The following is a 22,666-nucleotide window of genomic DNA, read 5'->3' as shown; positions in this document are numbered from 1 at the left end:
AATTTTTTTGATACAAACTCTGGATATCCGGGTCAGTTTATAACCCTTATACTAGGTAGTACCTGCCCATCTGTTAAGATGATTTCGAACGCAGATATGGCATTTCTTGCAATTAGTCTTGCGGTTTCTACATGAAACTGAGCCCGATGATTATAGAAAGACTTCGAATTTATATAAATAACATGTAATATAATATAAATCGTAATTTATATAAATAACATGTAATTTTAAATCTTAAATAGAATACTACTGCAGCGGCTCAATTTGTGTCTAATTGCCATCCGTCACCTCCCGTTGCCAAAACAGTAATGTACATTATTGACACATTAAATATTCAACTATTTCAATAAGGAATAATTAAAATACAGTAACAAGCTTAATCTAGTCAATTTAAATTAGCAAAAAGTTTTAATCCTTATTATTTGCGAAAGATAATTAAAAGTGAAGTAGTATGTTATTATTATATTTTAATCTATACTAGTCTGCTTATTTTTGCCTGGGGCGTTAAATAAGTTAGAACCGGCATTGCGGCATTAATTTATGCACGTTGTCGCAAATTTGAGTGCAAATAGTTAAATAGTGACCTTATATTGTATACTGCTATATGATTCAAATGCACGTCACATAATCGAGTTACATAAATTAAATTATATAATTTATTTTAAAATAAAGTTTTTTTTTTAATATTATTGTATGGTTGCTATTACAGAGTTTGTGTTAAATATTGTTAGGTATTATATTTAAATCAAATTTTGAATTATGAATTTAATTTGAATTATGTAGAATTATGTGCAATGGCAACCCCTGTACCATTTACTGTCAGATCGGTTGCGCCGCGCAGTATGTGAAGTCTCACAAGCACTGCCGCCGTCATGTCTGTCAGATGCCTGATCCGTTCTTGGAACAATGCGTGTTGGTTGTTAAGGCACTTAACGAAGGGGCGCAAATACAACACCATTGCAACAGTTTTGCCGCAGCAGAGTCTAGCGCGCAATGTCCCCGGAGCACAGCAGGCTGCGTCGTTGAGCTCCTTTGGATCAGTCGCCAAGAGGATACTCATTGATGATGGATTGCTGAAGGCGTCGGCAGATTGGAAGAAGCGCTTTACGACCAGGTATAACTAATTGTCATAATAGGTTATTGCTAGAGTTGCCAGTAGAATTTTCTTATTTGTAATTATTTTTCTCGTTAACTATGAATCGTAACTTGAACACTGAGGCATACAAGTATTTTTGGGACACGGATAGATGTAATGATTTTCCATAGCTTTGTACACCAAATGTTTTGATAGGATATGTGGAAGAGATGAGGCATTTATGTGACACTTGCACATGTCCACAATTGAAACTTTAATTTATTTATTAGAATTTTGATCATCATCTCTTGATAGGTTTCCTTAATGTGCTATGAAGACTTTTACATAATATTTACACATCACTACTGTGCAAAAGTTTAGGATCACATGTTACTGTAACCGGAGACTAATTTTAGCCAACAGATGTTTCTTTGGTGTGCATAGACACAAAAAGCTAGGTATGAAAACATCCACCTCGATCTGTTAGAATTAAGGAGTCCAAATTTACTGTAATTTTCATTTACCGGTAATCTGGTAATTTTTTTACCATTTACGATTTTTTCATAATTTTTCAGTAAGACGTTACGTTAGGCAAGTTTTTAGGTTAAATAACGTTTTAGCGTATTTAATTTATTGTACTGCTTTTAAATGGCGATAATGGATTTTTTTTCATAACGTTAGTTGACATTTTAGCTTCTTAAAAAGTAGCAAAAAATAAAAATGTAATTGTCTAATATAGTTGTCATACTGCATCTCGCTCACATGCACGCGTAAATAATCATGAGAGAAAGAAAGGGAGATATAAATATATTTATGTATTAATTCATTATTTCTTATAATAACTTTAATTTAATTTTTTAATTTTTGAGAAGCCAAAAACATATATTTAAATTTCCTAAACTAATATAATAAAGCCTCAATAAATTATTGCACTAGGTTCATTTTAGTTTATAGGTAAACATATATGAGCATACATATATTTATAAAAATAGAAACATAAAAATAAAATTATGAATACAGCCAAACTTGGTTATAACAAGTATGAAGGGACCGGTTAAATTTGCTCGTTATAACCGTTACTCGCTATATCGAGCTAGGTACATGTGCCTAATTATGTATGTGCCGTTTATTTACTTGCACAAATACGTTATTAGAACATGCTTAGTATGTCTATATATAAAATACACAAATTTAACAAAAAATATTTACTAGTCAATCCAATCAAACGTAAGTCAAATAAAATACGCATGAAAAAAAAAGAATACAGATTAGGAAAAACTTTTTAAAGCAAATTTTTACATTCAATTACATTAATTCTTAACAACATCCAAAATACGTTTCAAAGTTTTAATTTGAGTCTGTCGTATAATGTTTTTTAAAACAATCAATGCATTAAAAGTTTCTTCGTTGGTTTCACTATAATTTACAAAAAGTGTCCTATTAAATCTATAATTCTACAGTATCTTAAACTTCAGTTGTCGTCGGCACTGGCTTGGCGATATCTGGTTTTTAAATTATCAGGAAGGAATCGTAAACAATAAGAATATTATCCCGCTCCTTTCGATGCATAAATTTAAAAAGTTATTCAGAACAGTTTTGTAACATAGTGGGCATTAGTAAAATTCAGTAAGCAATGAAAAAGAATAACATAAAATACACATTTCACAAAAAAGGTATAAATGGTAATTTTATCATTTATAAATTAAATACCGACTGAATAATATTTACTTTTTCATTTTTTCAATAAAATGACCCTAGTCACTAGGGTCACTAGGGCCTAGTGTCATATGTTCCAAAAAAAAAAAGATCTGTTGCTCTTTTGAGCACAGAATTTATTGACGATAGATTAACAGCAGATGACGTAAAAAAGAAGCCGGAGATTATTCTACATTATAATCATACGAAGGGTTCTGTCAATACCACTGATAAAATTACAAGGCAGTATTCTTGCGTAAGACCAACGAAAAGGTGGCCTTTCAGGTTATTCATGGAATATATTTCTTAATGCATTTATTTTATGGATAACCAAGTTTCCAGATTGGAAAAAATCTGATAGAGGTCGCAGAAAACTTTTCATTCAGGAGCTTGCCATCCAGTTGGTATCGAAAAATGTAGATATCAGAAAGAACCAATGCAATAATTTTAAGAAAACGGAACGTGCTGCATTTGAAGTTTTTAACCCTTACACTGCCGACTGGTAAATTCTTAATTATTCGCTGCACGCCATGTGTTTTTAGCGATACAATTTTTTGGCTACTTACTCTGTTTAACACATCATTACAGCCTGAATTTTTATATTTTAAAATTATATATGTATGATTAGATTAACATGATTTAAACATTCTAATTATATCAATAAACAAACATTTTTCATCGTATTGTTGGTAATATGAAGTAAAAAAACTTATAATGCACTTAAATCAATTGGCCGGCCCGCCTTTTGGCCCACGTGCTCACACATACACACACATGCACGTGCTTCCACACTGAGACAATTTTAAAATATAAATCTGCAACGCATTTTTTCGTCAACTGACCTACATCCTGTTATAAAAATGTACAAATCGACAACATTTCTTAGATGTATAGAAAATCACATATATCGTACACAAAAATAACCCTAATAACCAAACCGTTTGTTTTTGATCAATGGTGTTTACAAATTATAACACGCTCTTATGTGGAAGAAGAATTTGCAATTGTTTGTTGTTGAAGGTTGTCATATTTCTTTATATATAAAAATAATAAATAATAAAACTTGATACGATGCTACAATTAACTATATTTAATTATATGTATAATTTATAATACACCCATACCTCGCTATACGGCCGCTCTTTATACGACCTTTCGCTATAACGGCCCTCTTCAATTAAGGCACGTTTTCGATTTATGGCCTAAAATGTTTCGTTATAACGGCAAAAAAACTTTTTTTCGATGTCGATTTTTTAAAAAATTTAAAAATAGATTTAATTTGCATAATTTTAAAATGAATGGGGAAGCAGCTAGCACCGATGAGGCCGCATCTAAGGAATATCCGAACATTTTAAAGGGAATTATTGAAAGAGGTGGTCATAAACCTGAACAAGTGTTTAACGTAGACGAAACAGGGCTTTATTGGAAGCGAATGCCTGATTGCACGTACATTTCAAAACCGAAAAATCTGCGCCTGGTTATAAGGTGTCTAAAGAACGATTAACTTTGCTACTTGGTGCAAATGCCGCGGATGATTTTAAGCTAAAGCCACTTTTAATATATTTGTCCAAATATCCAAGGCCTCTTATAAAAATCAATTACCCGTCATATGGAGATCCAACAAGAAAGCTTGGATGACTAAAGCTACTTTAGAGGATTGGTTCAAAAATCACTTTTGCACAGAAGTGAAAAAATATTTGTGAGACAATAACTTAAGCAACAAGGCTTTGCTAATTTTGGATAATGCACCAGGGCATCCTACTAATTTATCCGAACTATCTGAAGATGTCATGATTGAGTACCTTCCGAAAAATACAACAGCTCTGATCCAACCAATGGATCAGGGTGCAATAGCCACTTTTAAGGCATATTATCTACGCCGAACTTTCCGACAACTTATAAGGGAAACCGATGGTAGATCTTCAATTAAAACATTTTGGAAAAACTATAACATCAATGATGCTGTTGACAGCATCAGTGAATCATGGAAGGAATTAAAATTAACAACAATGAACCGTGTTTGGAAAAAAATATGGCCAGAATGTGTAAAAAGTACTGATGCAGAAGTTAATTGCCTTCCTGAAATTAGACAAAACATTTTGGATCTAGCACATGATCTCGGCTTTGAAAGTTTGAACGAACGTGATGTGCTTGATCTACTTGAAGCTGATAGGGAACCCCTTTCATATAAGGAACTCATTCAGTTGCAAGCAGAACCGGCATTTGATGAAGAGACAGAGCCTGTTGTATCCAAACAGCTAACATAAAAAAATTGTCAAAAGCTTTTTCCTATTTCGAACAAGGAATAAACATCTTCCTTGAAAACGATCCTGACGTCGAACGTAGCGCTAAAGTTTCTCGAGGAATTAACTCAGCCATTAGCTGTTATTAATCACTGAAGAACGAAAGAAACAAATAGGCAAGACAAACAACGTTGGACAATTTTTTTAAGCCAGGCCCATCCTTACCAGCGAAAAATGAGAACGACAGTGATCTGCAGGTTACCATTTCTTCATCGTCTTCAGATTAAAGCCATTTTAAAAAAAATTATGTATGTATTCATACACATATTTTATGTAACATGAAGTTGTTTCATTTTGGTTTATGGATTATTGTTGGTTTTTGGAGTCTGTAATTATTTTATGTACAAATGTATGTACTTGTTATGTATGTATTTTTGATTTAAATGAAATAAAAAGATAAAATGCATTTTAAATGATAAACCATGTTACATATTTAACAAATTTGGAACTGATCCCATAGAATTTGTATTAGAATAATTGATTCGTTATATGGCTTTTCGCTTTGCGGCCAAGTTTCGTGGAACGTATCTAGGCCGTAAAGCGAGGTATGGGTGTAAATACATTTTCTTCTTCTTCTTCCACGGCGCTACAACCGGTGATCGGTTTTGGCCTTTCCACCTAATTTCTTTTAGGGCTTCTAGATATATCTTGAGTTTTAGTATTACTTCTGCTATTGTTTGCATTTTTCCTGGTTGTAATATTGCACATTACAGGTTCCAAAATTGAAGTTCAGTCGTTTATCTAGATTTCGATCTTGAACACACTTGAAGACCGTGCACTGTATCCGCACCTCACATGTAAGGGATTAAGTTCGTTGCTTAATTTGCCAGTGTTGTCCGTTCGTTACTTAATAAAACAGTGTTGCTAGAAACAAAATAAAAGATTAGGAGCGTTACGAATGTTTTGTGGATTTACCGGTAATTTACCGAGCTTTATTTCCGAGCATTTACCTGTAATGGACTTCCTAGTTGGGAACAGTTAAATTCCAATAACCAATGTAGACAGCTCTACAAAAATATAAATAGATCTTATACCACGTATAAGCGGCTGCCAATGTAGAGATGAAACTGAAGCGTACAGGTTGTACCTAGTCGTTTCGATTGTAGGTCTTTGATTGAGTCGGTAAATGTAGTGTACAGGTTGAATATTGTTGCGTTGATAGTAGATCTTCGGTTGCGTCGTGACATCAAAACTTTTTCTCGAGCGGGTGTCCTGGAGGTGATTGCTCAAACAGAAGGCGAGGTGTAAGTTTGAGATCGAAGAAGTTCTTGGAACAAAGTAGCAGTCCGACTGTGAATGTGTAGTAGAGTCGAGTGTATATAGTCAGGTTTTGTACTATGTAATAAAGGTGATCCAAATTCAATTTCTGAACATTTTTTTACACCAAATCTGCGTAAATTATTCGCTGTTCATGGTCTCTGGACTTTAGTTGTTATCTGAATTTTATATGGGTGTAGGTGCAAGTCCAGATGCAAAATGTGCCAAAGGGAGCCATAAGAAAAGCCAAAAAGCTGCGAACGCCGATGAATTGACAATTCCAGGTCTTTGACCACACTTTTACTTACAACAGCAATATTCTTGGCTGAACGAGCGCCACGATGATGCACAGGCCTATCTACAAGGCTTCAAGTCTTCAATTTTTTTCACTATGTTGCAAACTGTTCACTCAGTAGAACGATGAAATTGACCATATTCTTTGCGTTAATTTTGATACACAGTTCGTACAGAATTGGTATTTTTGTAGAACAATTTTAATGTGTTGTTTTATTCAATTTTAATTCGTAACAGTAAATGTATTGTTACAAAGAACATTTGCCACTTTGAACACGCGTGATTATTGACAGCTGTCTGATTTACAGTGTTGTCAACATAGGAAACTCGAATTGGATCATTCTGTATATCAATCATCACAATGTGTTTTTTATCAATGCCATTTTATTTTCCAGATTGTTTTTCGGTGCATGTGGCCCAACATTTGCATTTGTCGGGTTATCATTAGCAGAAGGCGGACTACTGACACAGGAAGATGAGGAAGAAGACTTGTGTTTGAGGATTCAGGTTTGTGTTACATATTACAATATTAATATAACATAGCATATTGGTAAAACTAAGGTACTAAGTCCTTTCCCTGAGCAGAATCAAATGTTACAATTCAAAAATAAGCTATGACTTAAAATACCTGTCAGTGCTGCAGAAGATATTTCTTGATTGATATTAAAATTAACACTTTGTATGCGAGCCGCCATAGTCGTAATTAAAAAATAATTTGACTTTGCTTTAGTTAAAAAATCGTTTGACTGTTGAAATGGTAAAGTGGTTTTCTGCTCTAAATAGTAAATAATTACTACAACGAATGGGAGTAAATGAAAGAAATTCCAATATCACGGTGAGGTTCTCGTCTCCTGCATATAAAGTGTTAAAAACAAATGGGTCCAATTGCTAGTTTTTGGTTATTTGTCCAGAGTATTTTTTAATGCTGGTGGATTGCTTTGGGTGAATGGTTAGCAATAGATTTCTAATCATTGGGTAATATATTCATTTTAATTTCAATTTATTTATATAATAAAATAATTAATTTTAGGATGTTGTGTCTAAATTTCCGTGGAAATTTGATCTACGCACTCCTGACCAAGAGTTTTATGCCGAAAATGTGAAGTTGAAAGATCTCGATTTAGGATCGTACATCGCAAAGGGATGTTCGTCTGTTGTTTACAGTGCAAAGTTGAAAAACGACTATTACGAAAATGATTTCACTAATTTGATGCATCAAGTTGAATCAGTAAACGAAAATGAATACGACGACTATCCTTTCGCTGTGAAGATGATGTTCAATTACGACATTCAAAGCGATTCGATGCATATATTGAACGCGATGTATAAAGAGATTGTACCCGCACGAGTTTGCCATATTGAAGAAACAATAACGCATTGGAACCAAGTGTACGTAATTCTATTGATTTTTTTACAATGCAATGTTAATGCTTGTTTTTTAATACTGCCGTAATAGTTTTTTCCTAGATTCCCAACCTAAATAACTTTTTGTAAAAAATATTGCCTATAACTAGTAGTAAATTTTATTTTGAGTTGGTTTTCATTCTATTGAAAATGAGGTCGTAAATCAAGAAAAACATTCAGTTGTTTTTTTAAATCCAAATTGCCAGAAATATGTCAAAAGCTTCAAGTTAAATCAACTATTTGTTTAAATTACTTAAATTAAATTATACCAAGTCTGTGTAGTTCATATTATATAGATATTTAGTAGCTCATTTTGTTTAATATCTTTCATGGAATGTGAAAGATTTGTTGCCCAGACTCCAGCGATTTAATATAATTTTATTTAAATATTTTTACAGCTTTAAAAAACGACGGCTGAAGCTGCCTGCGCACACGAACATTGCTGCAATATACAACGCATTTACTGATTTCATCCCCGAAATATCTGACGCAATGGATAAATATCCTGATGCTCTTCCGACAGCCATTAATCCAGAGGGCTACGGAAGGAACATGACTTTGTTTCTACTAATGAAGAGGTATATATTATCTAACATTATGGTATGTTTTAGATAACCTTACTCCACTTTTTAAATGGTTACACTGCCCTTTTTGTAATAATTTTATGGTTTAGAATTAAAACAATTAAAAAGAGTCAATTTTACTTCTTCTAGTTAATTAAATATTTTTCTTTTAAAAAAATGTTACATTGAAAGAAACAGGCGGTAGTCGGAAGGGGCGAAGTCTGGTGAATACGTGGGCTGCAATAAAACTTTGTAACCAAGTTTGCAGATTTTATCCCGAGTAAATCTAGCCGAGTGTTATGTTGGTCAATATTTTTGTTTTTACTAGAGATGGTCTCATTTCACTCAATTGAGTGAAATGAGACCATCTCCTTGTTTTAACTTGTTTTAACACTTTAAAATAAGTAATTCCTTTGAAATCCTACCATATACAAACAGAAGCAATTTTTAGTGTGCAATCTGGATTTAGGGGTTGAAATTTTCTCTTTCTGCATAAAATTGTTTTTCTTAGTTACGTTCGAATAAAGGTCCCATTTCTCATCCCTAGTGATCTGGTTTTAGAGAAATAGCTATAATTATTTTTTCCGCAAAAGAGTACATGTATTGATCCTCATTATTTTATAGTGATTGGATAATTCATGGGAAACCCAAACATCCTCTTTTGTCAATGTTTTTTAAACATATTTGTGTAGTAGACCACGAAGTACCAACCATTTTTGATAATTCTTCTATGTTTACCGTTAGATATGCTTCAATTTCAGCTTGCGTAAGTATTTCATCCCTTAACACTTAACCAGCGGGTCGTTTTTTTTCCTGCATGATCTGTAAAAATGGGATGTTTCGCGAGAACTTTACGCAACACAGATTTATAACAAAATATATGATAACTTTTGAATTAAACGGAATTAAAAAACAAAAATTTAACAAATGTTCTGCATTGTATTGGTTCATATGTTAAAATTATTTTTTCAATGGTTTTCAATATGTGGGTTGCATAAAATAATAATTAATATCATAAGATTTGCTTTTTTCTACTTTATTACATCTCTAGTTTAAAAAATAAATAATAATTAATTATGTAAATAAAATGAACTATGTGAATTATCATATGTAAATTATATTTCAGTCTTCCATAGGCTAAATTTGTTATGCCATGCTTTGTCACGCTTTAAAAGTAATTTACGATCCTGTTTTATTACTTTAGCTTGTTGATGCAAAGAGTTCTTTGATTGTCCCCCACATGTGAAGTTGTGGCGACAATAAAAATATTTTCGCATTGAAATATTTTTTTTCTTGTAGTACAAACCTTCATTCATATATGTCATCACAAAACACTTCAGTGTTTGCGGGTAGAAACAACTGGATCCGTCCTTAAACATCAGAAATCGTAAAAGGTAGTTATAACCCTTCCCGCTGGTTACCACCAGTGGATGAAATCGGTAAATTTACCCCACCTGCCGGTTAAATGCTAAGTTGTGTGATCCACTTTCAGGCTCATCCATAAAATCAAAAATATCAAATTATATTTTTTAAACCATTTAGCAGTGTATATTTTAAACCATCTCACCATAAACTGCACATATAATTTTTCTAGCAGCTGTTCCTTTACTTTTCATATGAAATTCATTGAATATGCAGCTCCGTAGCAGGGTCGGGACTCGACATTTTGTCACTTGTGGCAAAAAGACAAATTTGCGCCCCTATCTAGTACTCGAATTTAAAAACGAAACGGATTTATTGATAATTATATTATATAAAAAAAAATGTCATAAAACACAGTAATAGTACAATAGTTGTAAAAATATAAAGTTTTGGACATCTAAAAATAAAATGACACCAGCAAAAAAACGGAATGAAATTAATATTATTTTTTAATTTATTTTATAATTAAAATTATATTTTATATAGTTGACAAACTATATTTTTCAACGTAATTTATTAAACAGTTTACAACAAAAAAGTTATATAACGACATTTGAGATGGTCACATAAAATATATTACATAGAATATCATAAATTTTTAAGTTATTTGATTTACAATTTTTCGGTGATTCAAACTCGCAAAAAAATATCTAATCTTACAATAGAAACAAAATAATATATCTTACTCTTTACCTTTAAAATTTTATTTTTTGTGCTTTCTTCAAACAAATTTATCATTTGTTGTATTAACACATTGTTGTCGGGACACGGATTTTTCCGTTTTTGCGGAACTGCTGCTGGATTGCGGGACCCGTAAAAATCCGTTTTTTGTAGTCTGTTGCTAGAAGTCGGCTCACGTGTTTGTCCGTGTAATTTAAACTGCATTTTTTTTTGTTGTCAGCAGCTAGATGTCACTGCTTTGATATTTAGTAAAGACGTTATTTTATTCGTCGTCGCATTTATTACATTTCCACCAAATGTATTGTACTAATTTTGATATAGAATTTTTATTCCGTACAAAAAATTAAATAACGAACTATAAACAATTCCTGTTATCCCAAATATCTTCTATTATGTTCAATTCTATTCAAGATACTTCGAGGAATTAATTTCTACCTGATGTAAAAGAAGGGATGGTTGGGAGTGAGAAAACAAAACAAATTCCAATGAAACTTGACCTGGGGTAGATAACAAGCAACGGTCATTGCGACATCTGTGACTTGTTATAAAAAAAAAAGACATCATTACAGTTACGCGTAAATGTTCGGTCGTTCGGTTGTCTAAAAAATAGTTTTACACCCCGAAATGTTTTCACCCGATAAAAATAAATCTGACGATGAATTTTGTGTGGATAATTTATCTGATTATTGATAATTGGACCAAAAGTGTAGCTATGTATCTTTTGACATACCTCTACACAGAGGTACGTGTTTTTAGAGATATCATACGTTGAAAAACTATTCATAAAAACAGATTGTGCCATATTTTAGTTTTATTTAGTGTTTAATTCGATTTTTTATTACATACATTTTTATAGTACTTTTATGTGCAAAATAAACGCAAGTTTCCAGTGAATATAAAACTGTCAACCTCCATGTTTCTTCTTCATTTGATAGTACTGTTTATGGTAAGTCTATGTTTAAAATTTCATAATTTTAAATTGTATAGTATAAAAGTTATGGCGAGTTTCCGAAAAAAAACGCGGAAATTCTTCGTTTCCGAAAAATTCCGCGGCTGATAAAAAATGGCCCGCGCCAGGCTTGAAACAATGCGCGAAATCACCCGACAACAATGTGTTAAAATCAATCTGTTTTGTAAAGTCACGCTTAATCGATAAAATTGCCATATTTTATAATTTTCTGCACTAGTGAATATCTTAAATATGTTTTTATAATTTTTAATTTACTGATGCCTGTTCCAGCAGAGGCTACAATGGCTGTTAATGTTAAAATTATCATTAACGCAATATCCAAATTCGGATAAGACTATTCGTTTATTATTCTTACTATATCTTAACTTGTAGCTGTCTTTTGATCTAGAATTAATTCCATTGCCTGATTTGTAAACAAATTGTTTCTGATAATAATTCATCAGAATTATTATCGTTAAAATATTTTAAGGCAAAATCATAAACTGCTTTAATGTAAATTTTAATTAAATATTTACAAACATCTGATAGGTTCTCTGTTCGATTCCGAAAAATGTAATCTTGCTAGTATTTTTACCAGGGCATCAAAATGTTATTTTATTCGTTCCGGAATAAATATCGGTTTTTACGGTCTTCGGTACAGGTCCGAGTGATTATTTTTTAAATGTTTTTATTTTTTCTACCCTATTTTAAAACATTTTATGTTTTCTATTGTTTGTAAGCAAACTAAATTAATTGATACAATACTATATTATAAATAATAATAATTAATTAAGGTATAATAATTATAACTATAAGTATATAATATATGATAACAATATAATTTATTCAACTGTGGCGACAGGTAACAATAAGGTTACAATTCCCGTACGATATATAAATAGACGGGACAGAAGCTCCAGAGAACAGTCATTACGAGACTCGACTACTGGCTCCGCTCACGCCCTCGCCGCTTCCGCCGACTACCTGCCGCAGCCCCGACTATGTGCCGCCATCGTCAGCCACCGTCGCCGCTGACAGTCGCCGCCGCTGACCACGCGGCCCAGGAAGCACCCGGCGCCGTCACGCACCCGTAGGGCTATGCCACTGCGACACCGAGCTCCATCACGACAACCCCCAAACTGGTGACAACCCGACGTGAACACGCAACCTTCTGATCATGACGAGCCCCGTCAACAACGACTCGACCCCGCAAACTGTTCAACTACCGACGTGAATTTTGGTAACAATTTTGCGTTCTCATCCAAACTGGAGACAAAATCAGGATGTCTCAGACGGAAGACGTGAATGCAAAAATTCTGGACGGGGCCGGTACGAGCACGGACGCCATCACACTATCCTCCTGCCGCAGCCACGACCATCGCCTTCTTTGCCGACCACGCTATCCTCCTGCCGCAGCCACGACCATCGCCTTCTTCGCCGACTACGCTGCATCGCAACTCAGCTGCGCAGAGCTTCCTGTAGACGCGGCCCTGGAATTAGAAATCAGTTCCTCGGCCGACCGGACATCCGGGTGCTACACAGCTCCGCAGTCACATGGAGACTCTTCTCCATCGCCACAACAACACATCTTCGCCGACCACGCTATCCACCTGCTGCAGCCACGACCATCGCCTTCTTCGCCGACCACGCTATCCTCCTGCCGCTGCCACGACCATCGCCTTCTTCGCCACAACAACACATACGAAATCATATCGTAATTTCATCCAAATTACTCCAGGGGGAGTACTGTGGCGACAGGTAACAATAAGGTTACAATTCCCGTACGATATATAAATAGACGGGACAGAAGCTCCAGAGAACAGTCGCCCGATTACATTACGAGACTCGACTACTGGCTCCGCTCACGCCCTCGCCGCTTCCGCCGACTACCTGCCGCAGCCCCGACTATGTGCCGCATCGTCAGCCATCGTCGCCGCTGACAGTCGCCGCCGCCGACCACGCGGCCCAGGAAGCACCCGGCGCCGTCACGCACCCGTAGGGCTACGCCACTGCGACACCGAGCTCCATCATGACGACCCCCAAACTGGTGACCCCCACACAACAAAACATGTAATCAAAAAAAAATTGTATATTCATGGTTGAAGTATACATGGTTCTTAGGTATATTTATTTATAATTAAAAAATATGAAAGTTTCCTCTAATTATTAACACTTAACCGGCGGGTCGGATAGTATTTACCGATTTCGTCCACTGGTGGTAGCCAGCGGGATGAGTAATAACTACCTTTTACGATTTCTGACGTTTAAGGAGGGGTCCAGTTGTTTCTACCCACAAACACTAAAGTGCTTTGTGATGACATATATGAATGAAGGTTTGTACTACAAGAAAAAAAATATTTCAAGGCGAAAATATTTTTATTGCCGCCACAGCTTCACATGTGGGGGACAATCAAAGAACTCTTTGCATTAACAAGCTAAAGTAATAAAACACGATCGTAAATTACTTTTAAAGCGTGACAAAGCTTGGCATAACAAATTTAGCCCATGGAAGACCAAAGTATAATTTACATATGATAATTCACATAGTTCATTTTATTTACATAATTTATTATTATCTATTTTTTTAAACTAGAGATATAATAAAGTAGAATAAAGCAAATTTTATGATATTAATTATTATTTTATGTAACCCACAGATTGAAAACCATTGATAAAATAATTTTAACATATGAACCAATACAATGCAGAACATTTGATACATTTTTGTTTTTTAATTCCGTTTAATTCAAAAGTTATCATATATTTTTGTTATAAATCTGTGTTGCGTAAAGTTCTCGGGAAACAGCCCATTTTTACAGATCATGCGGGAAAAAAAACGACCCGCCGGTTAAGTGTTAATATATTTTCCTTTCAATTATTTCGACTGTCTCCTAAAATAAACTAAGCCAGAGAAAGCCATTACCTATCGCCTTATTAGCGACCCTTACTTGAGCACAATTGCTTCCCATCAGTGACGATGGTCCGCTGCCAAATCTCAACCTGAGCCTCTCGATCGCCCTAAGGCGCCCTAAGCAGCCTCCAGGTTGCTGGTGATTGTGCCGGATTCTGCTGTTACCAGCTAAAACCTCTCCCCAGCCCTCTCCTGGACGGCCGGTACTATCTTTCCGATATTGCACGTCAGCTCATCCAGTTTAGAGACTATCCCGTTAGGGCCGCTATCTTTCGCTGTCTTTCAGCTTCTTCTTTTACCTTCAAGACATCAGACGCGTAGTCCCTTCATGCCTCCCAGTTATGTCGGTTCTCCAGCATGGATTGGGCCATAGTGTCTGCTGATGCAGGCCTTCCTATGACCCTCTCCAGTGCCGTTCTGTTTGTCAACCACGTTGTGCACTTGAAGATGGTATGCTCTGCGTCGTCGTCTTCAGAGGTGTCGCAGTGGAGGCACGCGGCACTCGCTGTCTTACCGATCCTCGTAGTGTATTGACCGAAGCAGCCGTGTCCGGCCATTTCTTGCGTCAGATGGTACGACAGTTCGCCGTGTTTTCTTCCCGTCCAGGCTGTAAGGATACCGACGAGTCTGTGCGTCCACCTTCCCTTGGTGGACTCGTCCTATCTACCTGCCATGCTGACACTGTCGCCCTTCTGGCGACATCTCTGTCTTGCCCGTTGTAGATCCTTCGCTCGAAGGCCTGTAGCCCTTGGTGCTGTATCCACTTCTCACACCCGTATATACCAAGACATTGTCTTACCAGTCTTATATAGACATGTTTTAATTATTCTAGATATATAAAAAGACTTTAAAAAAATGTCTAAATGGGTGCAATAAATCAATAAATAAAAAATAGAAATAATCTTTGGTGAAGATCGAGTGATATTACGAATGTGCTTACGATATAGGCGTAAAACTGCCATGAATTGGTATTTGCGAAACATTTGACGAAGTAGTTTATCCAAGAATATGTGGCTCAAGGAAGGGGGTTTATTCAGTCATATACTTGTCAAAAAACTGTTATTAATCGAAGAAATGACACTAATACACATGAAATGGGCCAATCGACACAAATTTTTTGCAGATTTAGATTAAAGAAGATTGATACTTTCTTATCAGAAGTAAAAAAGTTAACAGTAAAAGAATAAAAAATAAATGGTAAAAAAATTATACGAGTCAGATTGAATGCACTATGCTCGTCGTCAAATACAGCAAAAAATGTTTCCAGTCATTTATGAGAAATTCAGAAAACCAAAAGATGGTTGATTGATTGGGTATTTCTTATATTTCGGAATGGAGGGTATCAGCTGCATCGATGAATCGTGAAGGCGATGAATTACAAAATTTTCTGAAAATTTTATCCACCCATTTGATTGAATAGCACGTGTGCTCAAATTTTCACTACAACTTCATGGATGTTTTCTGCACCCTGCCATTGGACGAAAATAGTCGGTAATGTTTTTTTTTTTTGATCAATTTGATCAGTGCAGTAAAGATAAGATTAAAAAATAAAATAAAATTAATACTTTATTAAAATATTTCAGAATATAAGGAAAAATATGGAAAAAAAAACTCTTGGACTGGCCTGGAATAGTGATTTATTAAACCAATAGAATATCTTTTGGCCATAATTAAGAAACAAATTTTAATGCATAACTCAACGAGCAAACAGAAACTTATAGAAGTGATCGAAAGAGTTTGCCACGATAAAATATACAATTGTGTTAACATGTGTGCGTCGAACATGGCTTCTATGTCCATATAAATATTATTGCCACGCTGTGAACACGGGAGCCGTGTTCAGTGAGTGACTCAAAATTATTTAACGTCGCTAATGTTGCTCATATTTTATCTCACCGACATAAAAATACTTAATACTTCATAGGCCGTGAACTTTCGCCACCACAAATTACCAAATGTTGAGAGTTTTTTGTGAATTCGCGGAAAAGCCATAAATTAAAATGGTTGTAACTCGAAAAAAAACATTTTTTATTGAAAATTTTATATTGTCTAAATACAGTGCAATTCTTTGTACACTGTTATTAAAATAAACACTGAAAAACAATTGTGCAGTTGATCATGATCGGACCCCAAAATATTTATTTGTATAATAAGTCCAGCCTATGAAGTGTTAAATTTCAATTGCTGCCACCTGTAATTTTCTGGTTATGCGCTTTGTTGTGATATACTTGCATTAAGCTACACTTACACTCGCATAAATACAATAGAATATGTATGGTAAATAAATAATTATCATGATTTTTGTGTTTGTGAATATTTTAATTTTTTACTATCGTACCATTATGTAAAAAGAAATTGAAAATGTTATATAAAATGGCGATTGTGTATAAACTAGTTTTTAGTGTACTTGACCTCGCAATTTGCAATTGCTATATTTAAACAACCCATGATTGTTCCATGCCCAAGATAATACTACAAAACAAATTTCAAATTATTTTATAGTATCATACCTTTTTATGTCTTCAAAATTTTCATAATTTGTCAACCTTCTTTTGAATATGTTGATTTCATGCTTTTCCGACTTTTAGCGGCATTGAAGGCTTAAAGGGAGTGCAACCAAACAATAATATTTTACGTAATTACTGTTTATCAGTGGTAATACATAATTTAAAAACAATTCACCACATGATTTTAAAATTCATCAACAGTTAACCGTCGGGTCAGGTTGTTCCTACACAGTTACATTGGCTGATGATAATCCACGGGATTGGTGAAATCTTTTTTTTGAGCTCTGATTGACTGGTTCTGTAGTATCTATTACAAAAACAAAACCTATTGTGCTGCCTATTGATGGAATGATTGTACTGTATGAAAAAAAACATAACGAACTTATTTTGTCCCTTGAATAGAGATCAACGCGTCTTTAATGCCCATACACATGGAGAACGTACATAAAATAATTTTAACTTATGTACCAATTCAAGTCAAAACTTTATACCAATTTTTAATTCAAAAGTATATACTTTATCTTTTAATTTTGCATTGCGTGAAATACTCTCAAAACTGCCCGTTGTCAAGCAACAGGCGGCGAAAACACGACCTGTTGAATAATTGTTAATATAAGTATTTTAATTTATTTGTTTGTGAAGGGTTTTTAATTTTTTTTTATATGTCATTCTTCAATGAACTTTTGGTGTTTATTAAAAGTATAACATATCTTTAGTAATATACGAAATATGATTATTTTGAGAATGTTGCGTTTTTCTGCATGCATACATTGAGTTATCTTATATTTGTATAAAAAATCTTGTAAAATATTTTACTTTTATGCATGTTATTTTTTCAATGGTTAATTAGTTATATTTTTTATTTTTAGGTATCAGTTTACGCTTACTGAATATCTTGAAAATATACGCAGTCCAAGAGATTCAGTTCTTCTGTTGGCACAGTTGCTGGAGGCGATCGTTCATATGAAGAGACATGGAGTAGCTCACAGGTTGTTTGTTTAATTACATTTTTTAACACTGATTTTTCGAGAATAAACATTTTTACGTCGTGTTTAAACACTAGAACAGGGATGGCGAATCTTTTTCCCAAGTGGGGAAAATTTGATATTTTTTTTTATTAAATCCATGTGGCGGGTCACATAGTTTGAGTAATTAAAAAAAATAAAATATAAAGACTTACAAGTTTTATTAACATTAAAATTTACAATCAAAATTTCAATGAACTTTTTATAAATAAAATAAAGAAAGAAAGAATAAATCATTTAAAAAAATAAATAAATAAATCATCTAAAAATTCAAGCGGGCTCAATAATTTCACACACGGGTCACTGCGTGACCCGCGGGGTACTCATTCGCCATCCCTGCACTAGAATGATGTATCAAAACAGTTTTGCTTTTATACTAGGCGATATGAATGCCAAAATGGTCAAAGATAATGGTTTGCAATGCCTATTAATGGTAGTCATAGCTTATATACAAATAGTAATAATAATGGATTAAAACTGATAAATTTTATAATCTGGCATTATATGGTCATCGGTGGAATAATGTTCCCACAAAAAAATATTCATAAAAGTAAGTGGCGCAGCTTAGATGGAAACGTACTAAACATATCAATTCCTTATAGCTTATAGACATCACTTTAACGATGCAAACGTTGATAAAAATCAACGTTTGCAAATAATAGCAAAATTGAAACAAGAATTTTGAACGCCAGAAAGTTAATACCCTCATGTAAACACAAATATAATGTAAGCCATCTAAAAAACTTAAATGACCAAAACGCCTACAGATTACAACTTAACCATAAGAGTAACAATGCATTTGAATACTTCATGAATCAGAATAATACCAAGCCAGGGAAAAGACCATATTAGTTTTATGAGGAATGTCAAAGAGCGACATTTATAAAAAAATAGGCAAACCTCAAAATGCATCGAAGAGAAGTGAACACATTGACGAAAATAACAAATATATGAAAACATACAGCTCGATCTGTTGGAACAGCTAAACTCCAATATCAAATGTAGATAGTTCTATAAATATATAAATTGCTCGCGGAAGGTATTCAAACCTGCCGATGTAAGTATTTTGAATAACAGCTCAGACATCCTTAATATATCAATTTAATTTTCAAGGTCGTCGATGCCGGCAAATTATTCCTACCATCTCGGCGGATATATTCTAGACAGGTTTTCTTTTACTAAGGATTTAGGTTTAACTTTCGAAGAACAATGTAATTTTAGCCGGCACAATGCAGACTGACAGCAGATCATTAAAAATGCTCGGTTTTATCTTTAGAAATGCGCGAAACTTCATGATTACAGAAACCAACTCTATTATTTGGATTCCAAGCGTAATGAGTTATTGTAATGAATTGAAACTGGAAAAATTACAGCGTAAATTCCTTCGATATTTATACTTGAAGGAATACGGGTATTATCCGTTCTTGTTTCCCAGTGCTTTTATTTTGGGAGCGCTGGGATACGTTTGTCAACTCGCAGAAATGTTTATATAATTAATCACTTCTGGAAATTGCTCAAAGGTATCGTAGATAACCTTTCGGTGCTCGTACAGCTCCAAATGTGGGCTACGGAAGGTGGTTATAGTTCTCGGTCGCGTCCACTGTTCCTGGTTGTAAAGTCTAGAACTGGAGCACTTGCCAACTCTTCTCTGGCAAAGGCCGTTTGTCTGCTCAATACTGTGCATAGAGATATTGACATTTTCTCGTGCACGAGAAAATGTCAATATGTCCAAATTGTAATAATTTTATACTTTTGGCAATTGTGACGCATTAGGTTAACCTGTCAGGTCATGATGGTCATCATTTTAATAAATAAAAAAAAATACGGTCTGATCTCTTCTGGTAGCTGCTCAGTTGCGAACGTCATATAGAACACGTCAGAACAAGACGTAAACTGGAGTTCAAACTCAAGTGGACGATTTTGATATACCATCAGTTAAAAAATAATTAATCTCTAGGTAATGACGGAATTCCAACAGAGCCCTTTAAGTATGTTCTCCATTGCATGCATCAGATAATTAAAAATGTGAGGAAATACAAAGTACTCCCTGAGGACTGGAACAAGGGAGTAATATACCCTTGTACATAAAAAAGATTATACTAAATATTAAAAGAAATAAGGGATCAAGTCAAATGTTGTAAATAATTTGTTGGATTGATATTTTTTTACGTATTACAGAGATTTAAAAGGAGATAATATACTGATCGAAGAAAGATGCATGGGCGGGTCGAACTATATTCCATTGTTGGTGGTCTCTGATTTCGGATGTTGCTTGGCTGATAAAAAATACGGTTTAAAGATACCTTACAAAATGGACGGTATCAGTAAAGGTTTGTATTTATCCATTATATTATATCTTATACTTGAGTAAGAGATTATTAATAATTTATCAATTTGTTACAGGTGGCAATATAAGACTGATGGCCCCCGAAATTATAACTCAGGAACCAGGAATGTTTGCGTTCCTAGATTATAGCAAATCAGATCTATGGGCGGCCGGGGCATTAGCCTATGAAATTTTCGGATTTATGAATCCGTTTGATAATAGTATGTAAAATAATAAGATAGCATTGATTAAAACTGTATTTTTTATTTGTTTTATTTTCGTTTGCAGAGTCTGGACTGTCTAATTTTTCTTATGATGATAGCGAAATACCGGATATGGGTGGTAACGTACCAAAGGGTATTGTGCTCATGATAAAAAATCTACTACTCCGAAATCCAAAATCGGTATTGTAAAAAAATATTTTGTGTATTTTGCGTGCTATCAGTAAGCTTAAAAGAGAAACGTGTCAAATGTTTGACACAGACAGCTCCATTTGAACGGTGGAAGCGACTGACATAACCCACTGGAACGTTCTGGTGTCGACTACCCGCAGTCTGTTAATTTTAATTTTATTCTAGTAACTCTTCTTCGCTTATTCATTTTTAAATTTAATTAAATGTATCAGTTAAGTTTTTTATTATGATTTAATTTTGTGTTATGTAAGTTATTTTCTATATTTTTCTACTTGCATAAATAAATATGTAAAAAGTTCACAAATGATAATAACATTTCAGATGTTCAGTTTAATGTCGTAACATTCCCTAATAAGCTTACTGTTAATTTTTACAATAAAATTTGTCCACCATCTATAGTCTATTGAATATATTCAATATTGTTTTTAGCGTTTTGAACCTGAAATAGCTGCAAATGTCGTCATGATGTTCCTCTGGGCCCCTCCGCATTGGTTGTATACAAAGATTTTTCCAAAGACGGCAGATGTGAATATTTTTGTTTAATCGTATATTAACTGCTCTCTGAATGTACTCAAGTAATATTTTAATATATGTTTTAGATTCTAGACTGGCTATCAAACCTTACGGTGAAGATTCTATTGGAAGGAAAGATATTTGACGATGCTTCAGAAATGAAATCATATAAATATTCGAATCCCGAGTTTATGCTAATAGGCAGCTTTCTGATGAGGGTTAGGTTATCTGAAGTCAAGACAGCTCTGAAATGGATCCAAGCGAATAACTGATTTACTTATTGTTTTTTTGCTCGAATATGAATCGAGAATGACATATTTTTGTAAAAAATAATTAAATGGTTAAGGGCAATAGTCATGCTCTAAATTATTTTAGCTCTAGCTTTTTAAATTAGTCAATATTAAAGCTTAATTTGGTTCACATTGTTGAATGTGTGATATTGATTGTGTTATATTTGATTTTGCAGATTCTAAATTAAATATTGATATTTTTGTACACATTAGAGTTTTTGATGTTGTGTATATGTGTATATATGAACATGTTTTATTTTTATTGTATTATATATATGGTGTTTTAATATTTTTTGATTGTACTAAAGATTTTCAGGAATTTTACAATCAAAATAATATAGTTTAATCCTTTCTCCGGCAATTTGCTTTGTATACAGCTTTTCCTTGAAAAATTATATATTTTTATAGTAGAAATTTAATATTATACAGTAGACTCCCAGAAACAACGGTAGATAAGGAGCGTGTACTCGGGGAGATTAGAAAATACAAAATGGGATACATACGTTTTTTCTTCGGATATGTGCAAAATCAACAAAAATACGATTAAAAAGTTGTTTGCTGAAAAATATTAATTAAAAGTACTAACTGGAGTGGGAGCGTGTTGTCTGGGATGAATCACGGGTATTCTCGGGGATAGTGCTCTCAGGGTGCGTGTTCTCGGGGGGCTACTGTACTCGTTGTTAAAATAAAATATATTTTTTTGAAAAGTGTAATACAAACGTCTTAGAAATAAATAATTATCTTGCAAACTATTTGATTTTTATTTGCTCTTAAAATGTATAAGAATCTTAAACAAATTTTTACCTTTGACTTACTATAGAAACTAATTTCTTACCACAATAACACAGTGGAAGTTTTAGAAGTTGATTTACCATTTTTCTCAAATATTATTTCAGAATTATTATTTCTTCACTATAAATGGCTTATTCTCACTATTAAGCATGGAAATGAATACAATTAATTTATATATGACGCATTTAAACCTTTATCTTACTCACCTCTTCTCACTTAACTTTTGCTAAAGCTAGAATTTGTTTG

At 33.9% G+C, this 22,666-nt stretch overlaps 1 protein-coding gene across 1 annotated transcript; it reads left to right on the top strand.

The window, feature by feature from the left end:
• The first annotated feature begins 815 nt into the window (after positions 1 to 815).
• On the top strand, positions 816 to 22,380 carry Pink1 (PTEN-induced putative kinase 1). Its single transcript, XM_088187654.1, has 10 exons — positions 816 to 1,114; positions 7,020 to 7,131; positions 7,655 to 8,013; positions 8,427 to 8,606; positions 17,931 to 18,050; positions 20,265 to 20,416; positions 20,490 to 20,633; positions 20,701 to 20,816; positions 21,255 to 21,350; positions 21,425 to 22,380. Exons 1-10 carry the CDS (start codon positions 873 to 875, stop codon positions 21,608 to 21,610), a joined length of 1,707 nt encoding a protein of 568 aa, XP_088043780.1. The 5' UTR covers positions 816 to 872; the 3' UTR covers positions 21,611 to 22,380.
• Positions 22,381 to 22,666: the final 286 nt, after the last annotated feature.

The sequence above is a fragment of the Plectrocnemia conspersa genome, unplaced genomic scaffold (assembly GCF_051122295.1).
Source record: "Plectrocnemia conspersa isolate PC_06_02 unplaced genomic scaffold, ASM5112229v1 ptg000006l, whole genome shotgun sequence".
Classification (NCBI taxonomy): Eukaryota; Metazoa; Arthropoda; class Insecta; order Trichoptera; family Polycentropodidae; genus Plectrocnemia; species Plectrocnemia conspersa.
Note: the sequence above shows the minus strand (reverse complement) of the source record. Positions and strands in the feature narration are given on the sequence as shown.

Excerpts from the sequence above, each read along its gene's own strand:
- Pink1 (XM_088187654.1), top strand. The coding sequence starts at position 873 with ATGTCTGTCAGATGCCTGATCCGTTCTTGGAACAATGCGTGTTGGTTG. Across the intron at positions 8,014-8,426 it reads ATAACGCATTGGAACCAAGT|CTTTAAAAAACGACGGCTGA; the intron begins GTACGTAATTCT and ends ATATTTTTACAG. Across the intron at positions 8,607-17,930 it reads TTGTTTCTACTAATGAAGAG|GTATCAGTTTACGCTTACTG; the intron begins GTATATATTATC and ends TTTTATTTTTAG.